Source organism: Arabidopsis lyrata (assembly GCF_000004255.2).
Source record: "Arabidopsis lyrata subsp. lyrata unplaced genomic scaffold ARALYscaffold_1, whole genome shotgun sequence".
Taxonomy (NCBI): domain Eukaryota; kingdom Viridiplantae; phylum Streptophyta; class Magnoliopsida; order Brassicales; family Brassicaceae; genus Arabidopsis; species Arabidopsis lyrata.
The window spans coordinates 3,573,357-3,599,132 of record NW_003302555.1 but is presented as its reverse complement, the minus strand read 5'-3'; the positions used below and the strand labels follow the sequence as shown (position 1 = coordinate 3,599,132).

Below are 25,776 nucleotides of genomic sequence, written 5' to 3'. Positions count from 1 at the left end.
CTGAAAGCTGGAACCATTAATGTAGGCGTCAATCTGCTGCACCCAAAACCAGAAAACTTAAACTTGCACTCGTCTTCCACTTAAAGCAGCTTCAAAGTTTTTTTTTTTTTTCGTCAGCTTCAAAGTTTTTTAGCTATAATCCCTGAGGAACTATCCTCATGTCTCTCTCCAGTTGCTTGCTTCCCTTTTCTCAATCAGCGACGGCTCCGTCATCCTCCGTCTGCCCTTGCCACCTCGCCTCCTCTTTTTCGAATTTTCCGGTAACCACATGTATTCGCTCTACCTGTCTTGCATGCTTTCCTTTTATCAAAAGATCATTACTTTGAGAAATAAAGATAATTATTTCCCTTTGGTTTATGCTAAATTTTCTGAAATCTCACACCAGAGATCTCAAAATCGTGTTCCATGCCCTGTGAATCTAAGCGTTAGTATTATTGATCTTCCAAATTAACTTGTTTTCTAGTTGTTGAAATTCGAATTCTTTATATTGTGTGAGTAGGTTTCGTCAAGAGACTATATTTTCTCCAGAAATGGAAGCCTTGTGCTCAACGGAGGAGGCTCGAATCTCTGCCGGAGATTCTGTGGGTTGAAACTGTGGATACTTAAGAGCTTGAATCGTAGACAAGGCAACAACAGAAAATATCAGCCTGTAAACGAGCTTAAAACACGCTCAGAGCACACTTTTCTTAGCAATGAACAAGGTCTAAGAAAGAAGTCAATTACGTCTCCTAAAGATCCTTCTTTTGCATTTTCTGAGGTCAAATGTGATGCAGATTTTGGTGAAGAAACTGGAGCTGCAGATTTACGGCCAGTAGAGAATATTCTAGGAACTGATTTGAATGATGGTTTTCACAAAGTTGGAGACTTACCACCTGTGTCAAAACAATTCTCGGACGGTCGTTCAGATGTTCGAAGAGAGGCCTCGCTTTGCATTGCTGTTGTAGGAGCTACTGGTGAGCTAGCAAGAGGGAAGATTTTTCCGGCATTGTTTGCGTTGTATTATAGCGGCTACCTTCCTGAGGTATGGTTTTTGTGCTCATGAACAAAGTAATCAGCAAAGCAGTTGGATAGTCTTTTTTGGGTTGTCTTCTTGATTGGTCTTCATTGTCGCAGGATGTTGCTATTTTTGGGGTTTCAAGAAAGAATCTGACAGATGAAGACCTCAGATCCATCATCGCATCAACTCTGACTTGCCGCGTTGATCATCAGTATGTATAATCCTTGTTACTACCTTAAATTTGGTAACTTTGATATATGCCGTGCTAGCTAAAGAATGATGCTAAATGTTCAGGGAAAATTGCGGGGACAAGATGGATGCATTTTTTAGTAGAACATACTATATCAATGGAGGTTACAATAACAGAGATGGGATGTCCCGACTTGCCGACAGAATGAAACAGATTGAGGTTCCTCAGCACTTCTTTTGATCTGTCAATTATTACATTTTCCTGAAGTAGTCCTCTTTCTGTGTTTACAACATTTAGAACAGACAGGCAAGATAGAATAAGACATTAACAGCTTTTCGTTTTCAGGGTGAATCAGAAGCAAATAGGATCTTTTACCTCTCAGTACCTCAAGAAGCTCTGGTGGATGTGGCATGCACCATTGGAGATAATGCTCAGGCACCACGAGGCTGGACTCGTATAATAGTTGAGAAACCTTTTGGTTTTAACTCACATTCGTCTCATCAGTTAACAAAATCACTTCTCTCTAAGTTTGAAGAGAATCAAATCTACAGGTCCTTCTTTTAAATCTAGTTGCTTTCTGCATGCACAGCTCTCCAAATTCATCTTTCTTCACAGTTCTGTGCTTGTTTCAGGATAGATCACATGTTAGGAAGGAACCTCATTGAAAATCTGACAGTGTTAAGGTTTTCAAATCTAGTTTTTGAACCACTATGGAACAGAACATACATACGCAATATACAGGTAGTGTTACCTTCTGATTGTTTGTATTTTGTGTATAGTGCCTGGGCTTTCCTCTTCCACATTCTGGTTTGTTCACTTTGCCTATAAATGATGTTTCCAGGTTATTGTATCAGAATCAATTGCGCAAACAGAAAAGTAAGGCACAATAGTTCTATTGTCACCATTTCTTTGCATGTGAGAGTAAATTGTGTTGTTTCAGCATTCTTGGACAAAGAAATGGCATCAGTAATGTTATTTTCTAATTTCCTACTGCATTTTTTAAGGTATTCTGATGGATATGGAATAATACGGGACATAGTGCACAGCCATATACTTCAGACAATCGCATTACTTGCCATGGAACCTCCGATAAGTCTTGATGGTGAAGATATCCGAAATGAAAAGGTCAACCTGTACTGTAAAGAACAAAATCGTCTTATGATATAGATTTAAGTTGTGTACTCTTGTTCTGTCAAGTGACTTGGTGACAAACCTGCTTCTGCAGGTGAAGGTTTTAAGATCAATTCGCAAAATAGACCCGCGTGATGTCATCCTTGGCCAGTATAAATCCAGTTCCCGAGACAAGAACGGTGTGATCTTAAACGGTGTAGACCCTACATATTGTGCAGCAGCCTTGTATATTGATAATGCACGTTGGGATGGTGTACCTTTCCTTGTAAGAGTTGGCACTGGCCTCATTAAACACAGGTAAGAATAGTTATTCCTACTCAGAAATATCAAACTGTCATAACAATTGATTGGTGTACGGTGTGCCTTAATGTTGAAAGAGTGGAGATTCATGTGCAATTCCGGCATGTTCCTGGAAACCTATACCGAGAAAATATTGGAATAAACATAGATTTGGGGACAAATGAGCTTATTCTACGTGACGAACCTGATGAGGCCATCCTGGTGAAAATCAACAACAAGGTTCCTGGTTTAGGTCTCCAGCTAGACGCTTCTGAACTTAACCTGCTCTATAAAGACAGGCAAGTTTTGCATCCTCATCTTTGTTCCTACACATTTTGAAAATCGAACTTTTGCGCCCTATGGTTAGTTGCATTGTGGGATCAAACCTGTAGGTATAAAGCCGAAGTACCAGACTCATATGAACACCTAATTCATGATGTAATTGATGGAGACAATCATCTGTTCATGAGAAAGCGATGAGGTTGCAGCAGCGTGGAACATTCTGAGTCCGGTTCTAGAAGAGATAGACAAGCACCACACAGCTCCGGAGTTGTATGAATTTGGTGGACGAGGACCAGTTGCAGCATACTATCTCTGGGCCAAGCACGGTGTCCCATGGGCAGATGACTGAAGGAGTAATATAGATGCAGCAACATCCAAATGAGAATGATTCTGAATCTGTGCAACTCAGATTGTTCAGTATGGTTATTGTGAAGTGTGTGAAGTGGGTTTGTTTAGCTTGAAACTGAGCCATTCCCTGTAGACTGTACAGCTGTACACATGTATGACACGTTGCTGTATGAATGTCCATCATGGTGGGGTCCATAATAGTGTTGAAAACTCTCCAAAGCCACCCAAAGAAAAGTAGAAAGTATGAGAGACTTTTAGATAAGGTCATGTTGTTAGTCTTCCCACTAGAGGCAATAATTATATCTCCTCCACCAATTCCCGCAGAAAATTCTTCCAGATGTATCATGTGTTGATGATCAAAGTAGGATGAAAATGATGTAGCTAGAGAGAAATATTTTCAAAGGGAAAGGAAACGAGAGTGGCTCAATGGATAGAGACAAAAAGAGGGTGAAAATGGAGAAGGAAGATGATGAAGAAGAAAAGATGGAGAAGTTGTACACCGTGCTTAAAAACGCAAGGGAAATGCGGAAATATGTCATCAGCTCCATGGAGAAGAAGAGACAGGAAGAAGAAGAAAGAGCAAGGGTTCGTAGATTCCCTTCGTTTCAGCCAGAGGATTTCATTTTCATGAATGAAGCAGAGGGCAACAACATCGAAAAAGCAGCTAATGAGAGCTCTTCAGCATCCAACGAGTATGATGGCTCAAAGGAAAAGCAAGAAGGATCTGAGACAAACGTTTGTTTCGACTTGAATCTTTCTCTGTAGTATACAAGAGACAAAGAGCTCTTCAGTTTCTGTACAAGCAACAAAGAATGTTAGTAACTATGTATGTACCAAAAACAAATGTGACATGGAATTCTAGTTTTGCTTGAAGAGTGATCATCACTTCTTATTAACCAAATAGAAGGAAATGCTACAAATGTACGTTGATAACAAGATCAGTAAAAAACATAGAGAACATAGAGAACTCTCATCAATGGCTGAGCAAGTTCCTATGGTTTGCTAGAATTACTTCATTTTCCCATTGCTCGAACGATCTTATTGAAGGCGGATTGATGGCTAAGATTAAAAAAAAAAAAAAAAAAAAAAAAAAAAAACATTCTGCTTGGCATTTATTGAATCTCACCAATAATCTGTACAGGAACACTCTCCGTTTCTGAAGTGACGGAATCTGTTTGCATCTCTTAGAATGATCTCCATCTCTTTCACCTTAGAGATTATTTTTATTGCTGCGCGGCAAATATCACTACAAACTCTAAGGTTCTTCATGACTCGGATATTTCAGGCTATTGACTTTCCCTTCCTCGTCTACATCGTGCAATGCATAACTGCAATCAGGATTATACCCGGCTTCTCTCAATAACCCATCCAATTCATCCAATAACTTCAAAATCGATTCCTGCTCGGGATGGCTACAAATACCCCCATGAGTGAACGCGTGCACTTTAAACTTGACTTCATTCCAGCTACAGCCTGGTGATTTTCTTACCAACCTAGTCGTCATAAGTTTTCTCAGTTCCGCAACATCAGCCCACCTACCTTGAGATGCATAAATGTTGGAGAGCCAGAATTCTCCGTTTCAATCTCTATGAGTTTCTTTGCACAAAATTCTGCCAAATCCAGCTGCGAGTGAGTTCTGCACGCTCCCAATAGAGAACCCCAAACTGCAGCATCTGGTTCAACAATCATACTATCAATCATTTCCATTGCCTCATTAAACCGCCCTGCACGTCTACCATGCAAAGCATAATGCGCGGTGATTGGCTTAACCCCAAAACTGATTCCATAGATTCAAAGATCTTAAGCCCTTCCTCAACCATCCCAGCATAGCTACATGCTGAGAGAGTTGCAACGAAGGTGACTTCGTTAGGCTCAGTACTACCAGACAAAGGCATCTCATAGAAAATCTTTAGAGCTTCCTCTCCTAGACTGTGTGAGGCATAACCAGATATGATTGAGTTCCACATGATAATGTCCTTTGAAGGAAACCTGTCAAATATTAGTTTCGACTTCAAAAGCTCGCCGCATTTAATGTACATTGTCATCAAAACAGACGCAACATACAAATCAACATCAAATTGACATCTAACCAACTGAGCATGGACCTGTTTACCATGGTGGAGGCTTGCTAAGCTGGCGCAGACCGAAAGAACGCTGATCAATGTTGGAAAAGTCGGTCTAACTCCCTGTTTCTGCATCAGAACAAATAAATCAAGAGCCTCCAATTCAAAACCGTTTCTTTCGTGAAATTTGATTACCATTTGCCAAGTTGCATCATTTCTCTCCTTCATTGAATCAAAACCCTCCTTGCTTTTGCTATCTCTCCTTTCTGTCCAAGCCCGGCAATCATATCATTACACGCAATAACTGGCTTCAAAAAGTTCTTCAGCATCCTCAATTCGTCCATTCTGTACATAGCTCATAAGCATGGAAGTCCATGAAACTTCAGTTTTCTCTGGCATCACATCAAAAAGCTTCCTAGCATCATCCACACGATTGTTCCGACCATATCCTGTGACCATTGTAGTCCAAGTAATCACACTTCTCTCTGACATCTCATCAAAAATCTCCCTTGCCTCATCCACTCTTCCTTCTTTGCACAATCCATGAATCATACTAGTCCTTGCAATATAGCTTACGCGCATCATCGATTCGCCCATCTTGTATAAACCCGATAAACATCACAGTCCAAGAAACCTTATTCTTCTCAGGCATTTTCCAAAACAACGACTCTGCCACATCAACCTTACCATTCTCTGCACATACCCTTTCACCAACGTCGTCCACGAGACAACATTCCTTTCAAGCATTAAATCGAACACTTCCCTAGCTTCGTCAATCTCTCCGTTCTTCATATACCCGGACAACAACCCATTCCAAGAGATAATGTTTCTCTCAGGCATTTCATCGAACAGTAGCTGTGCATCTCGGGGCATGCAACTCGCAGAGTACACAGCAACCATTGAGTTCCACGAAGAGACTGATTTCGAGTCACATGAATCAAAAAGTTTCCGAGCTTCATGAATCTGTCCGATACGAGAGAGATGAGTGATTTGAGCATTTGCAGTGGGAGGGATGCTTGAGCAATACGTTCCATGTCGTAGGAGTAACTGTGCCTTCACTCTCCGAGTACTAGCTCTGAGTGATGAACCTTTTACTTGGAGAGCAAGAGTTACCACAAAAACAAAAACCCAAAAAGAAAACCTTAATGCAAAAAGAGATTTAACTAAAAATAAAAAACAAATCTTGATGAACAAGGACCGATTAATTTGGTTGAATAGAAAATTTATAGCCCAATTGTATTTTTCTATACAGATTCTTCGACCTAACGAATCAAAGAGTCAACCAATAATAAAAACCAATAAGAAGGTAAATTGTTACGTATACAAATAAAAAACAAGAGAAACTGACTACTCTTCGTGTCTCTTTAATAAACTTCCTCTGTTTCACGTTTCTGGTAATGAAACTCCAAAATACTCTCTTTAAAATCAGAAAGGCAACACTAATCCGAAGTTCTTGAAGACAACAAGATCGATGGAGAGCCCAACCAAACACACAATTCCCCTTCTCACTCCATTCTCAATGAAAAACTTCAATCTTACTCACAGGTTCTCTTAAATATCATCCACACACACACATCTAATCAGTGTTAATTAAATTAATTTCTCTGTCTTATTAAAAACTCAATCTAAATCTAAATTCCAGAATAGTTATGGCGCCGATGGCGAGAATGAGATCATACGGTAACGTTCCACAACCTCACGTCGCCTTGTATTACTCTCAGAGAACAACTCCGGGAGGTCTTCTCATCAGCGAAGCCACCGGAGTTTCCGAAACCGCCATGGCGTAAGTCTTTTCTAAAACCAATTCATACGAAAAGTTGACTTTTTCTGCTTTTTGATTGACTTTTTTTTTCTCTTAAAGGTATCAAAACATGCCAGGGATATGGAGGAAAGAACAAATCCAAGCATGGAAGCCCATCGTCGACGCAGTTCACTCTCACGGCGGCGTCTTCTTCTGCCAGCTATGGCACGCTGGTCGCGTTTCTCATCGAGGTTATAAGAAACTCTTTTCAAAGTTTTCTCTTTTATGATTTGAAATTGCTGATCTTATGAGTTGTATCGGAGTCGAGCTAAAAATGGTTCATAGAGTTGCGTAAATCCGAGATTGAGTAATCAACGTGTGGAATATCTGTAGATTGTCAGCCAAATGGAGAAGCTCCGGTCTCTTCTACGGATAAGCCATTCGTCGAGGATCCATCGAATGAGTTCACTCCTCCGAGAAGGCTAAGAACTGACGAAATTCCGACAATTGTCAATGATTTTCGTCTCGCTGCCAGAAACGCAATCGAAGCTGGTAAAAATCCAAACTTTCACTTCCAACCCCAAATTTTGAAGTTGATGAAAGGTTCCAACTTTTCCGATTTATTTCAGGTTTCGATGGAGTGGAGCTCCATGGAGCTCACGGGTACTTGCTCGACCAATTTATGAAAGACTCTGTTAACGATCGAACCGATAGGTACGGCGGATCTCTTGAGAATCGATGCAGATTCGCTTTACAAGTTATAGAAGCGGTGTCGAACGAGATCGGACCTGATCGTGTCGGAATCAGACTCTCTCCGTTCGCTAATTACATGGAATCCGGAGATTCAGACCCAAAAAGATTAGGGCTTTACATGGCAAACTCTCTGAACAGATTCGAGATACTCTACTGTCACATGGTCGAGCCTAGAATGAAAACAGCCAGTGAGATTTTCGAGTGCACGGAATCACTTACGCCGATGAGAAAGGCGTTTAATGGAGCGTTCATTGTCGCGGGAGGTTATACAAGAGAAGATGGGAACAAGGCGGTGGCAGAGGAAAGAACAGATCTTGTGGCGTACGGACGACTGTTCTTAGCTAATCCAGATTTGCCTAGAAGGTTCGAGCTCGATGCCCCGCTGAATAAATACGACAGACCAAGTTTCTATAGTTCTGATCATGTCGTTGGTTACACTGATTACCCTTTTCTCGACACCACAGATCAATAAAACCGTGTCTTGTTCAATCAATGTCTACTACTTTAAGACCATTAAGAAAATCAATTGTGATCGATTTTTATATCAGTTCAAGAAACCAAATCTGAAACTAAACAAAAAAAATCTTACTTGGAACAAAAGAAACCATGTGCAATGTCAGCCGCCGCAGAAGAAATGAAACGGAGTTGGTGGCGTAGAGTATTGCATCGACAATACTTTCATAGCTATAACGGCGTTAGCGGTCTCGGTGTAGTGTATTCCGTCCCAGCTTATAAACCGAGACCCTTCCTCGCAACTTTGGGAGCCACCGTTCCCACATGTTATGTTCACATTGTAGTTGTAAGGAGGCCCTCCGTATCCGCAACACGCCATTAAGGGTTTCTCAAAGCCTGCACAAAACAATTGAGTCTTCTAGATAACCATAACCATGGAAACAAAACATAGATTTGATTTTTTAGATACCTAAGTATAGTTAAGGTTTGATTCAGATCAATTGAACCGGATTAAAATCCCTAATCATGCTTGAATCAGGACACAAAAATGCTCAACTAAGTCATATATATGAAAGATTTATGATGACAACACATTTTAACCGGTAGAAGACACTAATGGTGTTAACTTATATGCATCAAAGCTTACCGTAACTGTTGGAGTTTGCGATGAGATCGTACTTGATGGCATAAATGTCGACATAGACTATGTTGGCCTCTTTCAGCTCCATCCTCAGCTCCCGACACATGTGATCCAATCCTTCGTTAAACAATTTTGCAGCTGCGTTATAACTTGCTAGACAACCATGCTTATCAAAAGCTTTGCTATGAACCATTGACAGTTTCTGAGGCAGACAACCTAAGGGTCCTGTGTTGTGAACCCAGAATTTCCTCCCTCCTTCATCATACAATATCTGCAAAACAAATTTAACAAAAGATTTCAACTTTCTCCCAAAATCAAGACTTATTGTTTAGTACTCATGTAGCATGTTTTTCAGAAAAAAAACCCACAAACTCTAGTTTTTACCTTTATGGCACTTTTGATCTCAGAAATAACGTTTGGAATAAGCTTGACGACACGGGAGTAAGAAAGGCCTTTGGAAAATGAATCCGCAATATCATTCTGCCCGATATCGATCATGTACAACGCATTTCTGAATCCGCTGTCGCTTATCAGCATCTCTTTCAAAGGATCTGCACAATGTAAGGGTCCTTCAGTGAATTACTAATGATTGCTGTGGAGTTAATTACGATCAGATAGATACCTGAAGTAGAAGCAAGCTCGAGTGCTCGGGATTTGAAATGGAGGAACTGCATAAGCTGAATGTTTAGTGCAAAAGGAACATATCGGGGAAGAGTGGAAGATCCAACTATTGCGAAATTGGCACCGTTTTGGAATTTTGATCCAACCAATGAGTCTAAGTATGGGTTCAGTAGACTTGTATTCAAACTCTGGCCTGCCAAATGCCAATATCACACAAAAAATGAAGCACTAGATTCATTTAAGGGTACCCTTCATTTAATTTTAAAAGTTTGATTAGAAGTTGCACTAGTTTGATTATTTAAATCTGCAAAAAGTTCATTAACAAAAAATATTTATGCAATTTATAACATGTGATTTGGACAAAACTGTATAAACTCATCATTTTACTACACGGCGCTGTTTGACTCTTTAGTCACGCAATCTAATCTAACGGGTGGATTCACGCGCCGAATCTGATATCTCCCCATGTTGGTAAATGGGGCCCACTTTTCTTTGGATTAGATTTTCATCATTTCAACGAGTAAATTGTGTCGTTTTGTGGCATCACGCAACGCGATCACCGACATCAATTCTCAGCCGTTGATTAAGATTTACATCCGTTTCATCGGACGGTTGTCACGACTTTATTCCACTACCTTTAATCTCAATCGTCTAATAATAATTAACTAGATTTTAAAAAAGAGTTGACTTACAAAGGAAATCGATGACGAGGCGTCCGTCGGATAATCGGCCGGTGGATCTCTCGAAAAATGAGCGACCGTAAGGAAGAACAATGCTGTAGCCGAGACCAGCGACGAGTCCACCCGTGTCGGAGTTGGAATCTCCAAAGTTAAAGATCACCGGCGGCAACCGACATCCTCCGGCAACCGCCAAGTTATGTCGGAGAATGAGGATGACCGGAAAGAGAACAAGGATGAAAGAGTGGGAGTGAAGAGAGACAGTAGCCATTGTAAGTAGAGATTTGATCAAGAGAGTGAAGATCGAGAGCTTTGTAATAATGGTAAGCCTTAGTGTGTGGGCCTTCTTTCTCTTATTTTAAGCTATAGTGTGTAAATGTGATCCTTTATTGAATGGTAACTGCAGATTTAATAATTTTTGTATGTTGGTGCTTGACAGTGACAGACACATAACATATCGAGATCGAATCCAATTTCCCACATATATATATATATATAATTACCAAAGCGATTATATAATTTAGTATTACATTTTTTTTGGTTATTGTTGTTTACGATTTGATGTTCTTTAAAAATACTAGCCGATATGTTAATCTTTTTTCTTGTGATAAGTAATACTCAGGAACAGTTCCGGGAAGAAAATAGTACTTTCTCGGTTTTTCTATAAATAATGTTTAGGTGAATGCATATTGATTAAAAAATCATTTAATTTTTTTTATTTCTAAACTAAAAAATCATTTATTATCTAATCAACTACTAAAAAACAATGTACAGAATATAAATCATCAAATCCAATAAGAATATAATAAGATTTACACGGTAAACAAACTAAATAATAAACCCTTCTTTATTTGTTTATTAGTTCTCTCTCCTCCAACTTAATTAATGTCCAAATTGTCTTTGATTATGTATGCGCGCTAACAGAAAAAATATCGAGGTAAGAAAATTAAAACTAACATAAAAATAAATACTATTCATCTATCATCGGGAACACTGTTCACCATCAGAATCAATTAAAAAAAAAATTGTGGTTATTTATTTGATTAGTACTGTAAATCAAAGTTTATCGCGATAAATTTATATGTTATTTGGTAAACTCATAGTTATCGCGTTAAATCAGTAATTAGATGATTAATATCAACTAACTTATATCTTAACTTGTTTATTTAATATAATAATTTATTTATTACTGTTAACTTATACATTATCATATTTATTTATCATAATAATTTAATTGATAAACATTGATTTTGCGATTATTTAGTTTGTTTACCGTGTAAATCTTATTATATCGTACTAATTTTTAGTAAAAAATTTGTTCTGCTAACATCGAAAACACTATTCATCACCATAGGCAATAACAAGATTGTATTCTTCGTGATTCTTTATTTGATTAACAATATAAAGCACAATGTATCACGATAAATTAGCAATTATGTGGTAAAATTATATTTATCGTGTTAAATTATTTATTATATGATTGGTATCAGCTAACTTATTTATTAACCTCTTTATTTACTTTGATAATTTATTTACTATCGTTAACTTATACTTTATCATATTTATTTATCATAATAATTTAAGTGTTAATGGTTAACTTTTATGTTATCTAAATGTCGTGAACAAAAAAAATATCTTCTTCTCTTCTTAAGTTTTCTCCTCCGTCGTCACTTTTCTCAAATTTTCTTCTTCTTCCGTTGTCACCTGCAACTCGAACTCCCAATTTCACCTTGTCACCTTTTCTTCTTCTCTTTTTCCCACTTCTTTCTCTCATTTCTTTCCATCTTCACCCTAAATTACAAAACCATAATTTTCATCCCTAAATTTTTAATTTAAAATTTAGTTCCTCCCAAACTCATTTAGACATTATTTTTCCTTTTCCATGTATCTGTTTGTGAAGAAATGAAGGTAAGGGCGAAAAAATAGGAGAATTTGGAAAAGAGACGGTGATCGGAGATAACGCCGGAAAATCACCGGAAACAATGTCGAAGAAATCTCATAGAAGAAGAAAGGAGAAGACAAATAGTTATATGTGTAAAAGAAAAAGGACAAAAATGTATAAACACCATTCTCTCTCTTAGCTACCTAATTAAACAAAAAACGTAGTTAGATACTTAATTATATAGTCTTCTATGGTCATGTCTTAATATCTTATAGATACATCCAATAATAAAGTAATTAATTTTGCATTGAAAACTGAAAACATCATCTATTTAAGAACAAAATTATAACTTAAAACATCACTTATTAAAGAAGAGAGTGAGTAGTTAGTAAATGTAGATACCAAATTTCAAAATTTTATCCCCCAACGAAGTGGACATGATAGAATATTAGAATGAATCCATTTGCATTAAAATTTTAATCGTTCATACGTAAATATGCATATGCATCCTAATGTATATATCCAAAAGACCAAAACCAATGTACAACGGAATTTTCCTTTCGTACGTAACAACGAAAAAGATAAGATCGAAAAATATGCGGCGAAAATTTACGTTGGAACTTGGAAGCCAACTAACTAAGAAGAGGACACGGAAATTAATCATTTGGACGCCAACGCTAGCTTGTTTGAAACTAATGGAGCATCAATCATAGTTAGTCATCTTCGATTGGAAAAGCATTTCGTATAAAACCTCTAAAATCCAGCAAACTGTGAAGCATCACTAACTCTCTCAAATTTCAACAAACAAAAAAGATTAACGTGTTTGCCTGTTTGGTATACCTATGTGCATTGTGCATAGTGCGGAGTGCAGCCTCATAAGAAAAGACATTCTTGCTCAAGGAAGTCACTGTACACCTAAGGAAATTAAAGACATTTGAGCCCAAGTAAGGCCCTTTAAAGACAAATAAGTGGCCCAACAATATATATATATATATATATATATATATATATATACATAAGACTGTATGTTGTTCTGTAATATATGAGATTTTCTATTACACTAGTTTTCATTATGCAATTTATGTTGTCAAACTGAAACATGTAATAATATTGATATATGTATGTACTTCATTCTATTCTATATTAAATTTTAGAAATAATTCGTGCATGCTATCTTTATATTGCATAAGATGCATGCTATATAATATATTTGATAATCCATGCCCAATGTCCAACGCTCTTGGGACATAAATAGTTTACCATATTATACACAAAAAAAAGTTTGAACAAAAAAGTAAGAGTGATATAATGAAAATATTTCAAAATACGTAAGATGATATGATGATACTATTTTGATATTGTTAATCAAGCGATAAACCAAACCCATGATTTAATATTGCAGAAACGAGTTTTAGCAAAGGCAAATTGATTGCTTGAAGCTTGAGAAAGACATTCACAAGCTCCACCAAACCCATGAAAAAACGGAAACCAGAAAAAGGGATTAAAAAGAGGAAAATAAGGTAGATTTTTTTGACAAAACGCCAATTTGGATTGTATTAGTAATCAGCAAGGAGAAAAGTTAATTAAATTGCCAAATATATCAAATGATACATATCACCTATTGTTTCGTGTTCTTATGCCCTAAAGAGAGCACAAGTGTTACAAGCAAACTTCATTCTCGAACCGTTTCTCACCTTTCTGTTCAAAACATCTCTCTCTTTCTCTCTCTATGAATATACGTGTATATATATAAATAAATGTGTATATACATCTTCGGCTATAAATATAAGGTTGAACCAAAGTAAAGAATAGATTTGGGGAAACTAATAAATGATATAGAGAACCCACCTCTCTCTCTGTCTCTTTTTTTTCTTGGTTTGTCGACCTATTATTATTGATTAGTAATAGTGAGAGAGACATAATTTAGAGATATATAAACACATAAATTGGAAGAATAGAATTAAAAGAGAGAGATGGCTAAATCAGATATGCTGCCGTTCTTGGCGATGGTGTTGGTGCAAATCGGCTACGCAGGCATGAACATTACGTCGAAGATGGCTATGGAAGCCGGCATGAAGCCTCTCATTCTGGTCGCTTATCGCCAGATATTTGCCACTATCGCCACTTTTCCGGTCGCATTTTTTCTCGAACGGTAAAAATTTATACTATCTTATTTGATCAACTAACGATTTTGAACATGCATGAATACATGATTAAATTAATTGCATCGATGAAATGTTGAAATTTTGTGTTAATTCTTGAATGACATTGTTATAAACTATATGGGTGTCTCTATTACTTTTTGGGATTAAATTAATTAGGTTTTAGGTAGTGAGTCTATGTTTTACAAAGATCAGCAAGAGATGCTAAACTTTAATTAGCTAAAATTTTATTTTGGCATTGTTTTTGGGTTAAACTGAATATCTTAAAGTGTGTTTTCAAGTTGGTATTAAGTCCGAAAGTAGAAAACGATGACATCATATCATTCATCAACATAAACGTCAAAATGGGTGAGTGCGTATATTAAAATATTAACGAATGAAAAACCATTTTATTTACTTAATGGCTTTGTGAGTCTATATTTTGTAGAAGGATTTTACAGTCTTTGAACTTTCTGGCGTCACCTAAATTAATTACTTTCCAAAGTTTCAAAAATGAAGCTTTTTTAATTTATTGACATAGAAGTACCGCTTACATTAAAGTCTTTTTCTGTGGTCAAGATTTTTATTTAAAATATGTTAATAACTTAATTCATCAGTACTATAGGTTGAATAGATTTAAATTCATTAACTTCCTTTTTTTTTTTTACAATTTTGGTCACAAATTAATATCCATTTGGAAGACTAAACATTAAAAAAAAAAAAGAATAAAGAAAAAAAGTTTAGCACGACATCGTCTTATAGTCCGGAGATTACGATATAAATACGCATATAATGGCAAGTTATAGGTTTCTTGATGAATAATATTATTTCGGAATGTGAAGAAAAAAGTGGTAAAGTGACACTGATTAATTAGTTGAAATGTAGACATGCAGAAGCTTATTTTTTATTATTGGTTATTGGCATTAGTATTTACCGTTATGAAAACCGTTATTTTTCATAATCATGGTACCGTCAATGATTTTGGTGGTATGTGGAAACCTAAGTAATTACATTATCATTAATTCCGTTTTCCGAGAGAGAATCAAATGAGAAATGTGACGCAGTCTCACACAATCCACGCGTCACGTTTCTTTCTTAAACCGAAACACATGACGACAAACAAATCATGATGCAGGTGAGTTAAGCGTCGTCAGGTGCCGTGCCATCTTAATTTGCCAAGACACGTGCTTCCTTCGATTACGTTTTCTACTCTTGATATGAGAAGTGAAATTTGATTGTTTTCTTGAGTTGAGTCATTGAAGATTGAGTCTCGGTTTAACCGGGTGGTTTTAGGATTAGTTTCATGATCACATTCAAGGTTAAATATTGATTAATAATTGATTAGTGGAGTAATAAAAACATAAATTTCAAACACGGTTTCTTGTGCAGGAAGACAAGACCAAAGATCACACTTAGGGTTCTTGTTCAAGTCTTCTTCTGCTCCATTACTGGGTATCTTACATATACTTTACTAATTGCAATCTCACTTTTTAAAACTTTTTTTACAAAGCGATTTACTTTAATTTTCTTTGCAGTGCGACTGGAAACCAAGTGCTATACTTCATAGGACTTCAGAATTCATCTCCGACCATTGCTTGTGCCTTAACTAATCTCTTACCAGCGGTCACTTTCCTCCTCGCCGCAATATTCAGGTTATATGAAATTACTATTAATTTCGTTTCCATCAGACAATACTTGTTTATAGTTTAGTACTGCTTAACACAAATTAAAACTCTTTCTTTTCAGACAAGAAACCGTAGGGATCAAGAAGGCATCAGGACAAGCCAAAGTGATAGGGACGCTAGTATGTGTGATCGGAGCCATGGTTCTCTCCTTTTACCATGGTCACACCATTGGCATTGGAGAGTCCAAGATTCATTGGGCCTATGCTGAAAACATCACAAGACAGGGTTCCAGTTCTGCCCATTCTAACTTCTTCTTGGGACCTTTTCTTATTATGGCTGCTGCCGTTTCTTGGGCCGCTTGGTTCATTATCCAGGTAACTTACTTATAACAAATATGTAGCTTATATCAGTTTCACCCAGGAAACCATTTGAACGAACCCACAGATTGGTAAATGGAACTAATTAATTAAATTCTCATTTGGTGATGACAAAACATTCTTTTTTACAGACAAAGATGAGTGAAACATTTGCAGCACCATACACGAGCACACTTCTAATGTGTTTGATGGGAAGTATCCAATGTGGAGCCATTGCTTTGATCTCCGATCATAAACTCTCTGATTGGTCTCTCAGCTCTCCTCTCCGCTTCATATCCGCCCTATACGCCGTAAGTCCACACATGCATGTACTATATATGATCATAAGATAACAATATTAAGGTAAAAATATATGACATTAATTTAAAACGCGGGTCATGCAGGGAGTGGTGGCGTCTGCGTTAGCGTTCTGCCTAATGTCATGGGCTATGCAGAGGAAAGGTCCTCTGTACGTCTCTGTTTTCAGCCCTTTACTTCTGGTAGTAGTCGCCATTTTCAGCTGGGCTCTTCTTGAAGAGAAACTCTACACCGGCACGTATGTTTCTTTCTTCACATCTTTATCTCTCTATCTATTTAAACGAGATGATGATGAATTTATATGATATATGTATTGTATATTAGGTTTATGGGATCAGCACTTGTGGTTATTGGTCTCTATGGCGTATTGTGGGGGAAAGACAGAGAGGTGAGTGAGAAGGAAGAAGAAAGGGAGAAGGTGAAACAACAACAACGTAGTAAAGGCAAGAGTGAAAGTAATGAAGATATTGAATCGAGATTACCGGTCGCAAGTAGTGGAAATGGTTCCACAAGGTCTATATCGCCTTAAAACCATTGATTTGGTTCTTCATCATATATATAAGTATGAGCTATGAACATTTTGGGATTTCTTGTTGTCTAAGTTACTGCAACTAAATTGGATATTCGGAGTGTTTAATTTTGTATCCCATTTTGAGGCAAATGATGGAGTGTTAATTTGTGTGTTCGTCCCATGGACATAACAAATATCACCTTTGATCTCTATATATTCAGTATTCTTAATCTTCATGCGTTTCCATTATTATTTTTTCTTTCTAATAACCTATTTCCTTTATCCTTAAAACAAATCAAATCATTGTCTTCAAGTTAATTTTTTGGGTTAAAAAATTATTACAGACTTTCAATATTCATAGACCCAAAATGTAAAGTAGTGGCTTGAAACAGAGGGTTTCGGTTTGTGCAAGTCAATTACAATTGGCGGTAACGGTTTAATCGTGGTTTAGTAACTCAAGTGTTATATATAAAGAATGAAAACAGAGTCGTTGTTCTGTTAGTCTTCTTCTTCATTCTTGATTGCGAGTTGCTAGTACTATCTCGGTTCATGTACCTGTAATCGATGGAGATAGTAGATTTGATACAGAACATGGAGAATCACATGCGTTTTAGTTAGACTTGATTGTCAAGGACAAACTATGGACATTTATTAAAATTATTGACCGCCTGATTTTGCAATAAGATCATAAGAATTTATATAAGCAAAAATAGAATAAGATCATACATTTTTTTTGTAAGAGGTAAAGGCATCGATAGTAAAAGATAAATATTAGTATATCCCAAGTGTTTATCCTTATCAAATTCAATTCAACCAGCAAAAACATATATGCATATAGAGAAAATTGCAACTAAGAAAATTCTGAAACCATTATTAATTTAGAATAATTCTGTAAACATTTGCTACTATCTTATGATTCAACAACAAACATATTATGAAGAAACCATATGACTAACAATCTTTTCCATCGATACTAAGATCTTCGTCTGTCTGTTTCTCTCAACAAGCGGATTGATCTTATAACCGGGCACATAGAAATCTGTCTTACAGATATCAACAGCCGTAGAAACTTTCTTTTCGATCTTGACGATCTTATTGTAGTAAGCTTGCTTGAAGAAAGATACAGCATTCGTGAACGCCGAGTTCACAATAGCATAAGCTTCGGCGCACGCTTGAAGATCAGGCCTCTCGTCTCCAGCATTCCTGAGAAGCGTGCTGATGAAGAAATAAGTGTTGGCCGCGAATCTTTCAGCTTCGCTTACTGTCACGTTCATGATATCTTTGTTACTTGCGGGAAGAGTATTCAGGTTCTTGAGCAAGACACTACTGCAAAATTTGGTATCCGTTGTCTGTTTGCAGATTCCGTTGACCATTTGTTGAGTTTTTTCATCGAGAAAAGCTTCTGCAACCGAGAAAGCGAGTATAATCGCCAAAACTATCGAGAGAATGCGATGCATTTTCATGTTTGTTCTTTTTTTTTTTTTTTTTGTAAATTGTGAGTAGGTCAATTCTTTTTTCATGTTTGAGGATGAAATTTGTTATTTTTATATTTGAAAATTAGGCATTTGGATGAATCAGTCAAAAGTCAAAAAAGTCTTTGTAAGTTACCAAAATTGCGTGTGAGAATTTGTGAATTCAAGGAAAAGAAAACATTTCCCCAAAATATTACATTTTGTTTATTTATCTGAATCAACATTCAATGTTTATAACTTATTTCAGTTGACCAAATCTTCTATATATTAAAAAGAATCACTATTGGTGCTTTTGTGTTATGGTCACAGTTACTCTCAATTTTTTCACTTATTTAATTCTACTATCTTTTTTACCAAACACTTTCAATTATCTATACTACATATTCTTATCCTTTATATTATAAAACACAAGTCACCTAGCCAATCAAATTTTGCAACGTAAATTTATATTTATAATTTAAGTAATTAACAAAAATAAAAAAGGTAAGAACAGAATAAGAAAACGGGAGACCACGTCTTGGAAAAAAATGATTTTTGATTTTCCGTAAAAAAAGATCTCTATTTTCTTAGTTTTAAAAATATATTAAAACAAATAATATTTATGCTATAAATCCCTAATTATCCCTAAAATCACTCTTCATTTAACAACTCATTATTTTTATTTTCACGTGTTCTACTTCAACCATATATTTTGAAAATATTTTTTAAAACTATTTCCGCAAATATATTTTAAATTAACAAATTGAGAGAAGACCAATTAATGGGAAAACAGTTGAAAGAATAAAAGCATTATTATCTAAACTTCCCACGATCACTATATTCTCCTCCATAATAATCCCACGATTTCTTCCATTCAAACTTAATTTTTGGGAAGCAGAGACAGTCACGATCCCCAACCCCAAAGCTATATGTATTTGTATCTGATTGATTATCATTATGTTGTTGATGTTGAGTTTTCAAACAAATTGAGGATGAAACCTTTAGGAAAATACGAGCGAAATACCCTTAACGGGAAACAACATACTAAACGTTTCTACCATTCTATATGGGGCATATGGTCTCTGGTATGTTACATTTCTTTTATATATTGTGATATATTGCTGTTAGATGATTACGTTAATTTTCATTTTCTATGTCTTACAATATCTTTTTGTTTCTAGACCACACCACTAAACTAAAGATAAGCAAACTTCATGGATAGAAGAGAAAACACAAATAAAGTAGAAGACTTGAGCAAGAAAAGAACAAATGACAAATTAAAGTGATAGGAGGCTGCAGACGAAGTAGAACATCTAGATGTAAAATGAGATATCATCTTTCACTCTGGTATAATTTTTATTTGTGTTGAGTCTTTGTATTTTACATAACTTTTTTCTTATATAGCTTCTTTATATGATTTGGTACAATATATTTTATGTAAATATTGATAAAACATAACAACATTAATTTTTCGGTGCATAGCACCGAGTATAATACTAGTTATTTATAAACTAAATGTCAATATATAAGTATTAACTAAACTTACCAAAATTAAATATTTCAATTTTTTTAAAAGGTAAACTTCTATATAAAAAATTAATTAATATTAAATACACTTTAACACCAAACAATTCTTTGTATATTATATATAAATTAAAAGCACATGTATATATATATATATATATATATCTAATTTATTAGATATGAATGCTACTTTATGTATAATACAAATCATTAGAATATTTAAAATTAATTTGTAAGTTGTTTTAGACAAAAATGTGGTATTGCATGGCATTTATATAGCATTCTTTTTTAATTTAAAATCTATAGAATTTGATTTTGACATCTCTAAATTAAATGATAAAAACTTTGAGTTCTTTAAATCATTCTATTTTTTTTTTAATTTAATCATTATAACTTTTCATAAAAAAGCACCAACTTTAATTCTAAGATTTTGCAACTAATAAATTGTATCTGAAAAAGTTAAAAATATATATATGCAGATGTTATCGATGAAAATGTAACTTTTGTAACATTTAAATAAGAACATGTAATTATCACTGGATCACGCCACTATGGATCACACCAGTGATAAGAACATGTAACATTTAAATAAGAGCATGTAAGTATCACTGGCGTGACCATATGTGATATGAATTATATATGCAGATGTTATCGATGAAAATGTAATTAAATGTAACATTTATAAAGAATTATATATATAAACTAAACACTATAGTTTGTTTTGGTTTTTTCGTTGTGTTTAAAACATATCATAAAACCAAACACAACTTTCATTTTCTTATGCAAATATGATAGCACAAGACATAGCCAAAAGTGTGACTAGAGATGGTAGGCTCACGTCTTATCTCTCAATCGGTGGTCCGGTTTGGCTCCTTTCTCGGATTGAAGAAGACAACATGTTCAGAATATCTTCCACAGCTTTTTTTTTTATATTCTAATTAAGCTGGTTTTTTGGTTTGTTATGTTTTTGAGGTCTTCACCTCTGTACCCAATCGTTCTCCTCTTTTATGCTATACGAGTTTATTAATTCGCCAAAATCACAACAATAAGGGGGTGTTATTGGTTTGTGATTTAGATAGAGTTTTAATGACTTTAATTGTTGTGTAGAATCTGTTGTTATTCAATCAAGATTTTGTTAAACTCTCTTAAAATTTGGTGTTATTAGTTTGTGATTTGTAAAAAGTCATTTAAAATCTTAATGAATATTGTGTTATTGGATTAAGAGTTTTATAAAATCATTAAAAGTTTTGTGTTATTCAACTAAAACAAAACAATCTATGACAATCTATGATTGTTAATGAATTCAATTATTGTGTTATTGGTTTATGATTTTAAACACTTTTCTTTACAAAATAAAGTCATGGAAAGTATGCTGAAATATTGAGATTGTTTGGGAGACTCTACAAGATTATAGAAAAACTAATCAACAAGACTATTAAAAACTCTCTAACAATTCTTCTAAATCATTCACTTATTCACTTTCTATGATTTTATTAAAGTCATCAAAACTCTATTTAAATCACAAACCAATAACACCCCCTAAAGAAAGAATATTCACCAAATAAAACGAGATTTAGTTTGACTACTTAAATATTTGCAGATCTTAATAATTCGAGTAGAATACCAAGAGTTAGTATTCGAACACGTTTCTTCGCTTGATACTCCGATAGTTGTATTAATTAAAGTGAACGGTCTAAAATTGATATTTTCTCTAAGATGTAACAAGAAAAGGTCATCGGGTTTGAGAAACATATTAGGAATTCCTTATAAAAGCAACATACTATAATATTATATAAATGAATTAATAGTTTTGTTATCAACAAATGCCGAGTTAGAATCTGATGATGACAACAACTACTCTAATACAAATCACTAAACTATAACTCTACAATTTTTGGTCATTCACTATGATATTGTTATAAAAATTAAGAAAATAAATGTTATGCTTAATTTTATTTTATTATTTCTATATAATATTGATACTTTATTTGTTACAAATCACTGATTAATGTTCTCAAATATTGAAAAACTGCGCAGTAACTACTGAGCTAATCAAGGAAGCCTTCTCATTTTTGATCATATGTCCAGAAACAGCAGACATGGTGATCAATATTCTCATAACTCTCTTCTTCTCAATCAGAGGCTCCTTGTAAGGAGGAATAAGAAAATCGCCCCTACAATCTTCTAAGATCTTGGCTGTGGACAAAATGGCTTCACCCATACGTTCGTACTCTCCTTTTGAAAATAGAAATCGAATTTCTAAGAAACTATTTGTCTCTCTATTATAAACTTCATGACAAGTCTTGAGACCAGTTGTCTCCTTAGGGACAGGCCATTCGCGGAGGATGTTATCGATGAAAATGTAAGTATCACTGGCGTGATCCATAGTGGTGTATATTATCAGACTGGTGAGTTCTTTGATGGTAGCCGTTGGTGCCTTCAATTTTTCATGGATGATTTTATTGCAAAATCCATAATCTTCGTTTTCGATGCAGATACTATTGATCAGTGCTTCTGTTGCTTCATCGGCTTTGATTGCTTCAATGTGAGGAGTAAAAATATAAAGAACAAGAACGATCATGAGAAAAACACAAGGCGCGAAATTCATAATTTTGGGATCTAAATTTTAGAAGAGATTGTGTTGCATAGATTCTTGAATAACAAGTATGAAATACTTGTGGTAGCTTTACCCATTTATGCTTTACTTTCTTAGTTAAGTTTCCAAAATTATTGAGTCAATTATGTAGGAGAATGAATGACTTACCAAATAACTAAATATAAATACTAAAAGTTCATAAATAAGTGTTGAATAACTAGATTTGTTTCACTCCATGGGGATTTTTTCCCAAATATCAAAAAGAAGAAAATTAAAAAAAAAAAAACTATATTATTATTGTATTTTAGGAAGAAAAGTCCTTAGCAAACATATAAGGTACAAAGAGGGTCTGGGAATTAAAAACTCCTCTAAATTCAGTAAAAAAACAGTAAAACACAATTTCATATAGTAAATTCCTAATTAAACATCATCAGTTTCACAAACTACTAGCAGGCAGATGTTGACCAAGAACCTAGCTCCGCCTTCACAAAGTTGTCTAAGCCGCAGATGGAGCTTTGCCGCATTGAAGCACATCAGCTTCAGACAATTCTGTAAAGAACTGTGGAAGTGTTTGCTGTTTCTTGTGGACATCTTCTTTTTGTCCGCAATGCACATGAAAGTTCTTGTAGTCAAGTGACTCGTCGTTATAAATATCCCACCATTTCTCTACAAGCATCTTGATGTCTTCTCTCTCCATATTCTCTTCTTGGCCTGTGAACCTGATCACAAAACAGAGAAGCAGTTTCAGATCTTTCACCTTTTTTTAGAAAAGAACAAGAGAAGTTAATTATATCATATCTATACCTCCAAGGCTTAGCACCAGCTGCACAGTAATGAACAACCTTGGCTTCGTCAAGCTCTATGTTCTCTGGATGCCTCCAGAGCATGGCCAAGACAAGATTGTATACTGGTGGAATAGGCTTGTATATGTCTTTGAAGTACATGTTCAAGAAATCCTACAAAACCACATAAATCAATTTAGCAACCCCATGTATTTATATAATCATATAAAATGTGTAGACCTTGTTTTACCTGTTCAGCAAAAGGTGTGGGAGGGACAACTTTGAGAGTCTCCAAAAGGTTGTAATAAGTGGGGAGGCTTGGCTCGTAGACGAACATGCCGGCGTTGAAGTACAAAGGTGGTTTAGGACCAAGCTCTGTCTCTGGCCACGTCACCTTGTCCGGACACTGTTGGCAGTAGCCGATCTTGTACTGAGGCGTGTGGCTCCATGTCTTCTCGCAGAAACAATCTTTAACGGCGTAGAAATTGCCGTCGGGAAGATCGAACAAGTGATCTATGTTCTCAAACACTTGTATGTCTCCGTCTAAGTATATCAGCTTGCTGTACTCTACAAACTGCATCCACATAGTTATTATTTAGTTAAACCTTCTCAAGAAAACTTAAATTCAGATTCTCAATCTTCTAAACCTAGACACGAGACACACGACACGATCATGTATATATATATATATATATATATGTGTGACGTGTGTATATACCTTCCAAATACGAAGCTTGGAGTAGTTGAGGACGTAGTAAGCCATAGCAAACTGAGTTTGGTTCTCCGGCGGGTAAACCGGCTGAATCTCCTTGATGACGCAGCCTTGGTCCAATAGCTGTCTCCGGTGATCCACCGGGACGTCAGGTAACACAGCAACCACTAATGGGTACTTGCTTTTTGCTTTCCTTAGCCCTTTAGCCAGACCAACCACTCCTTTCACGTAGTCTCCGGTCCCGGCTAGGAACGTAACGTACGCTCTCTTCTTTTCTCCGTAGCTCAACTTGTTGTTCATCTCAGGTGCCATCTTGTCAGAGAGAAAAAAAATCTTTGTGATGAGTTTGAGTTGTTGATGAGTGATTTGATTGTTGGTGAGAAACCAAGGCTGGCTTATATAGGATTTGAGAGCATGGTCATAGTTTGAAAAATCGCTAGCGCTAGTCGGGCGTCCATAGGGGATTAATCGGGGATTAGTTTTAGGATTATTTTAATATTTTTAAAATATAATAATTTAAATTGTTTTCAAAATTGTAGTAAACACATAAAAATATATTTTAAAGCAAATTTTTATGATTTTTTTATTAAAAATTATGACTTATTAAAAATTAGAACATAAATTATTGTAAAATATCGCAAACTTCCAATTCAAATGTTTAATTAACAAAAATAAAAAAATAATCGGGATATATAAGAATATGCAGAAAATAATTGGATTAGACGGAAATTAATCGGATTAGGCAGATAGTAATCGGGTGACTGATTTTTTTTAAGGGATTAATCATTAATCGAAACGGAGAGGATGAGAAATAATCGGGTTAGGCGGGAATTTTTAGAACAGGAGTTATAGTACTCATAAAATATCAATAAAATTTTTTTTAGTATTATTTAAAATATTTGAATAATGTTTTTTTTTTCTCCTGTTTTTGGCAAACCCGATCAATCAGGAGATGCCACATCAGATGATACTAGTATCAAAAATATAACTGGGCTGATAACCCATTCTAATTATTTTATTTATAAAAAAATAATTAATGGAATTGTAATATTCTAAAAATATCACCTATGTACATGTCTCCCTTAATTAATAAAACGGTTTTTAAGTATTCCACCAGGGAAAGCTTCGTATTACTGGCTTACTGCTACGATGACATGGCGATGCAGTATGACACGTGTCACACAATTTTGGTACGTAAAATGTTGAGGCAGGGTCCACTTTAGATATTACTCCCGTACCCCGTGTGTTTAGCGAGAGAGGGCCCTACCACCGCGAACGAAATCTCGTGATTGGTTGGAGGATCTCTGTCTAATTCAATACAAGGCTGTGATAATTCCACGTGTCAAAAAGGGAGCCCACGAAGAAGAAGCTGAGGGAACATTGATTGGTTGTTACTATACCCAAAGCTATTTGTTTGTTAAGTAATCTATTTTGTCCGACCCATGAGGCCATGACCGACCTACTATTTATGTAGTGGTTGTTTCCTGTAACGTTGATATTTTCTTATTTTGTTCTAACGTCATAATTTTAATATTTAAAAAGATTTTTTTTCTTATTTTTTGTTCACTGGCCAAAAGCCAAACTTTATCGCATATGCATTATCAGTTTACAATTACGATTTTTTTTAAATACAATACAATACAATACGATCTTCTTTGTAAAGTCTAGTTAATTTCTTGGAGTTGAGATTCCATCAAGTAGTT

At 35.4% G+C, this 25,776-nt stretch overlaps 9 protein-coding genes and 2 long non-coding RNA genes across 12 annotated transcripts; 4 read left to right on the top strand and 7 right to left on the bottom strand.

Annotated features, from left to right (window-relative positions):
* The first annotated feature begins 48 nt into the window (after nt 1–48).
* Nucleotides 49–4,123, top strand: LOC9328567 (glucose-6-phosphate 1-dehydrogenase 4, chloroplastic). Its single transcript, XM_021011918.1, is given in 13 exon segments — nt 49–260; nt 500–701; nt 774–1,021; nt 1,114–1,208; nt 1,292–1,406; nt 1,533–1,738; nt 1,820–1,928; nt 2,029–2,063; nt 2,192–2,312; nt 2,413–2,615; nt 2,696–2,896; nt 2,990–3,068; nt 3,070–4,123. Coding segments are annotated over 13 exon segments (1,875 nt in total). The 5' UTR covers nt 49–158; the 3' UTR covers nt 3,229–4,123.
* Nucleotides 1,298–1,655, bottom strand: LOC110224783. The gene is made up of 2 exons (XR_002329280.1): nt 1,563–1,655; nt 1,298–1,465 (listed from the first exon to the last, which is right to left on the bottom strand). It is a non-coding gene; the product is annotated as an uncharacterized LOC110224783 (long non-coding RNA).
* Nucleotides 1,712–2,490, bottom strand: LOC110224782. Of its 2 annotated transcripts, none has more exons than XR_002329278.1 (4): nt 2,401–2,490; nt 2,260–2,323; nt 1,939–2,009; nt 1,712–1,804 (listed from the first exon to the last, which is right to left on the bottom strand). It is a non-coding gene; the product is annotated as an uncharacterized LOC110224782 (long non-coding RNA). The 2 variants fall into 2 exon arrangements; XR_002329279.1 differs by having other exon boundaries at nt 2,260–2,318; nt 2,401–2,488.
* Nucleotides 3,500–4,123, top strand: LOC9325813 (protein NIM1-INTERACTING 3). The gene has a single exon (XM_002892458.2). It carries the CDS (start codon nt 3,654–3,656, stop codon nt 3,990–3,992), a length of 339 nt encoding a protein of 112 aa, XP_002892504.2. The 5' UTR covers nt 3,500–3,653; the 3' UTR covers nt 3,993–4,123.
* Nucleotides 4,090–6,568, bottom strand: LOC9328566 (pentatricopeptide repeat-containing protein At1g09410; the record flags this gene model as incomplete). Its single annotated transcript, XM_021013418.1, is given in 8 exon segments — nt 4,090–4,503; nt 4,505–4,790; nt 4,793–5,005; nt 5,008–5,529; nt 5,532–5,602; nt 5,604–5,855; nt 5,857–5,984; nt 5,987–6,568. Coding segments are annotated over 8 exon segments (2,208 nt in total), but the record flags the coding sequence as incomplete, so codon positions are not given.
* On the top strand, nt 6,551–8,331 carry LOC9325812 (putative 12-oxophytodienoate reductase-like protein 1). Its single transcript, XM_002892457.2, has 5 exons — nt 6,551–6,835; nt 6,933–7,073; nt 7,152–7,282; nt 7,425–7,583; nt 7,661–8,331. Exons 1-5 carry the CDS (start codon nt 6,762–6,764, stop codon nt 8,254–8,256), a joined length of 1,101 nt encoding a protein of 366 aa, XP_002892503.2. The 5' UTR covers nt 6,551–6,761; the 3' UTR covers nt 8,257–8,331.
* Nucleotides 8,250–10,629, bottom strand: LOC9328565 (GDSL esterase/lipase At1g09390). The gene is made up of 5 exons (XM_002889701.2): nt 10,191–10,629; nt 9,500–9,691; nt 9,262–9,428; nt 8,884–9,148; nt 8,250–8,633 (listed from the first exon to the last, which is right to left on the bottom strand). The coding sequence occupies exons 1-5, from the start codon at nt 10,444–10,446 to the stop codon at nt 8,401–8,403; spliced, it is 1,113 nt and encodes a 370-aa protein (XP_002889747.1). The 5' UTR covers nt 10,447–10,629; the 3' UTR covers nt 8,250–8,400.
* A 3,186-nt stretch (nt 10,630–13,815) lies between these two features.
* Nucleotides 13,816–17,242, top strand: LOC9325811 (WAT1-related protein At1g09380). Its single transcript, XM_002892456.2, has 7 exons — nt 13,816–14,209; nt 15,588–15,650; nt 15,734–15,850; nt 15,945–16,197; nt 16,332–16,490; nt 16,584–16,735; nt 16,822–17,242. Exons 1-7 carry the CDS (start codon nt 14,031–14,033, stop codon nt 17,024–17,026), a joined length of 1,128 nt encoding a protein of 375 aa, XP_002892502.1. The 5' UTR covers nt 13,816–14,030; the 3' UTR covers nt 17,027–17,242.
* Nucleotides 17,243–17,859: 617 nt separating this feature from the next.
* LOC9328564 lies at nt 17,860–18,704 on the bottom strand. Its single transcript, XM_002889700.2, has one exon. It carries the CDS (start codon nt 18,526–18,528, stop codon nt 17,941–17,943), a length of 588 nt encoding a protein of 195 aa, XP_002889746.2. The 5' UTR covers nt 18,529–18,704; the 3' UTR covers nt 17,860–17,940.
* Nucleotides 18,705–21,816: 3,112 nt separating this feature from the next.
* On the bottom strand, nt 21,817–22,606 carry LOC9325809. The gene has a single exon (XM_002889699.2). The coding sequence runs from the start codon at nt 22,589–22,591 to the stop codon at nt 21,998–22,000; it is 594 nt and encodes a 197-aa protein (XP_002889745.2). The 5' UTR covers nt 22,592–22,606; the 3' UTR covers nt 21,817–21,997.
* A 295-nt stretch (nt 22,607–22,901) lies between these two features.
* On the bottom strand, nt 22,902–24,507 carry LOC9325808 (galactinol synthase 3). The gene is made up of 4 exons (XM_002889698.2): nt 24,080–24,507; nt 23,612–23,935; nt 23,384–23,535; nt 22,902–23,298 (listed from the first exon to the last, which is right to left on the bottom strand). The coding sequence occupies exons 1-4, from the start codon at nt 24,383–24,385 to the stop codon at nt 23,076–23,078; spliced, it is 1,005 nt and encodes a 334-aa protein (XP_002889744.1). The 5' UTR covers nt 24,386–24,507; the 3' UTR covers nt 22,902–23,075.
* Between the last annotated feature and the right edge of the window lie 1,269 nt (nt 24,508–25,776).

What these genes read in the sequence shown, in the direction of transcription:
- LOC9325813 (XM_002892458.2), top strand. Translation starts at nt 3,654, where the DNA reads ATGGATAGAGACAAAAAGAGGGTGAAAATGGAGAAGGAAGATGATGAA.
- LOC9325812 (XM_002892457.2), top strand. Translation starts at nt 6,762, where the DNA reads ATGGAGAGCCCAACCAAACACACAATTCCCCTTCTCACTCCATTCTCA. An exon ending in AACTTCAATCTTACTCACAG is followed by an intron (nt 6,836 to 6,932) that starts GTTCTCTTAAAT and finishes TCTAAATTCCAG; the next exon opens with AATAGTTATGGCGCCGATGG. An exon ending in CAGAAACGCAATCGAAGCTG is followed by an intron (nt 7,584 to 7,660) that starts GTAAAAATCCAA and finishes GATTTATTTCAG; the next exon opens with GTTTCGATGGAGTGGAGCTC.
- LOC9325809 (XM_002889699.2), bottom strand. Translation starts at nt 22,591, where the DNA reads ATGAATTTCGCGCCTTGTGTTTTTCTCATGATCGTTCTTGTTCTTTAT.
- LOC9325811 (XM_002892456.2), top strand. Translation starts at nt 14,031, where the DNA reads ATGGCTAAATCAGATATGCTGCCGTTCTTGGCGATGGTGTTGGTGCAA. An exon ending in CCGCTTGGTTCATTATCCAG is followed by an intron (nt 16,198 to 16,331) that starts GTAACTTACTTA and finishes TCTTTTTTACAG; the next exon opens with ACAAAGATGAGTGAAACATT. An exon ending in TCATATCCGCCCTATACGCC is followed by an intron (nt 16,491 to 16,583) that starts GTAAGTCCACAC and finishes CGGGTCATGCAG; the next exon opens with GGAGTGGTGGCGTCTGCGTT.
- LOC9325808 (XM_002889698.2), bottom strand. Translation starts at nt 24,385, where the DNA reads ATGGCACCTGAGATGAACAACAAGTTGAGCTACGGAGAAAAGAAGAGA. An exon ending in CCAAGCTTCGTATTTGGAAG is followed by an intron (nt 23,936 to 24,079) that starts GTATATACACAC and finishes ATGTGGATGCAG; the next exon opens with TTTGTAGAGTACAGCAAGCT. An exon ending in GCTGGTGCTAAGCCTTGGAG is followed by an intron (nt 23,299 to 23,383) that starts GTATAGATATGA and finishes TTTTGTGATCAG; the next exon opens with GTTCACAGGCCAAGAAGAGA.
- LOC9328564 (XM_002889700.2), bottom strand. Translation starts at nt 18,528, where the DNA reads ATGAAAAAAGAATTGACCTACTCACAATTTACAAAAAAAAAAAAAAAA.
- LOC9328565 (XM_002889701.2), bottom strand. Translation starts at nt 10,446, where the DNA reads ATGGCTACTGTCTCTCTTCACTCCCACTCTTTCATCCTTGTTCTCTTT. An exon ending in CGAGCTTGCTTCTACTTCAG is followed by an intron (nt 9,429 to 9,499) that starts GTATCTATCTGA and finishes TACATTGTGCAG; the next exon opens with ATCCTTTGAAAGAGATGCTG. An exon ending in AGATCAAAAGTGCCATAAAG is followed by an intron (nt 9,149 to 9,261) that starts GTAAAAACTAGA and finishes TTTGTTTTGCAG; the next exon opens with ATATTGTATGATGAAGGAGG.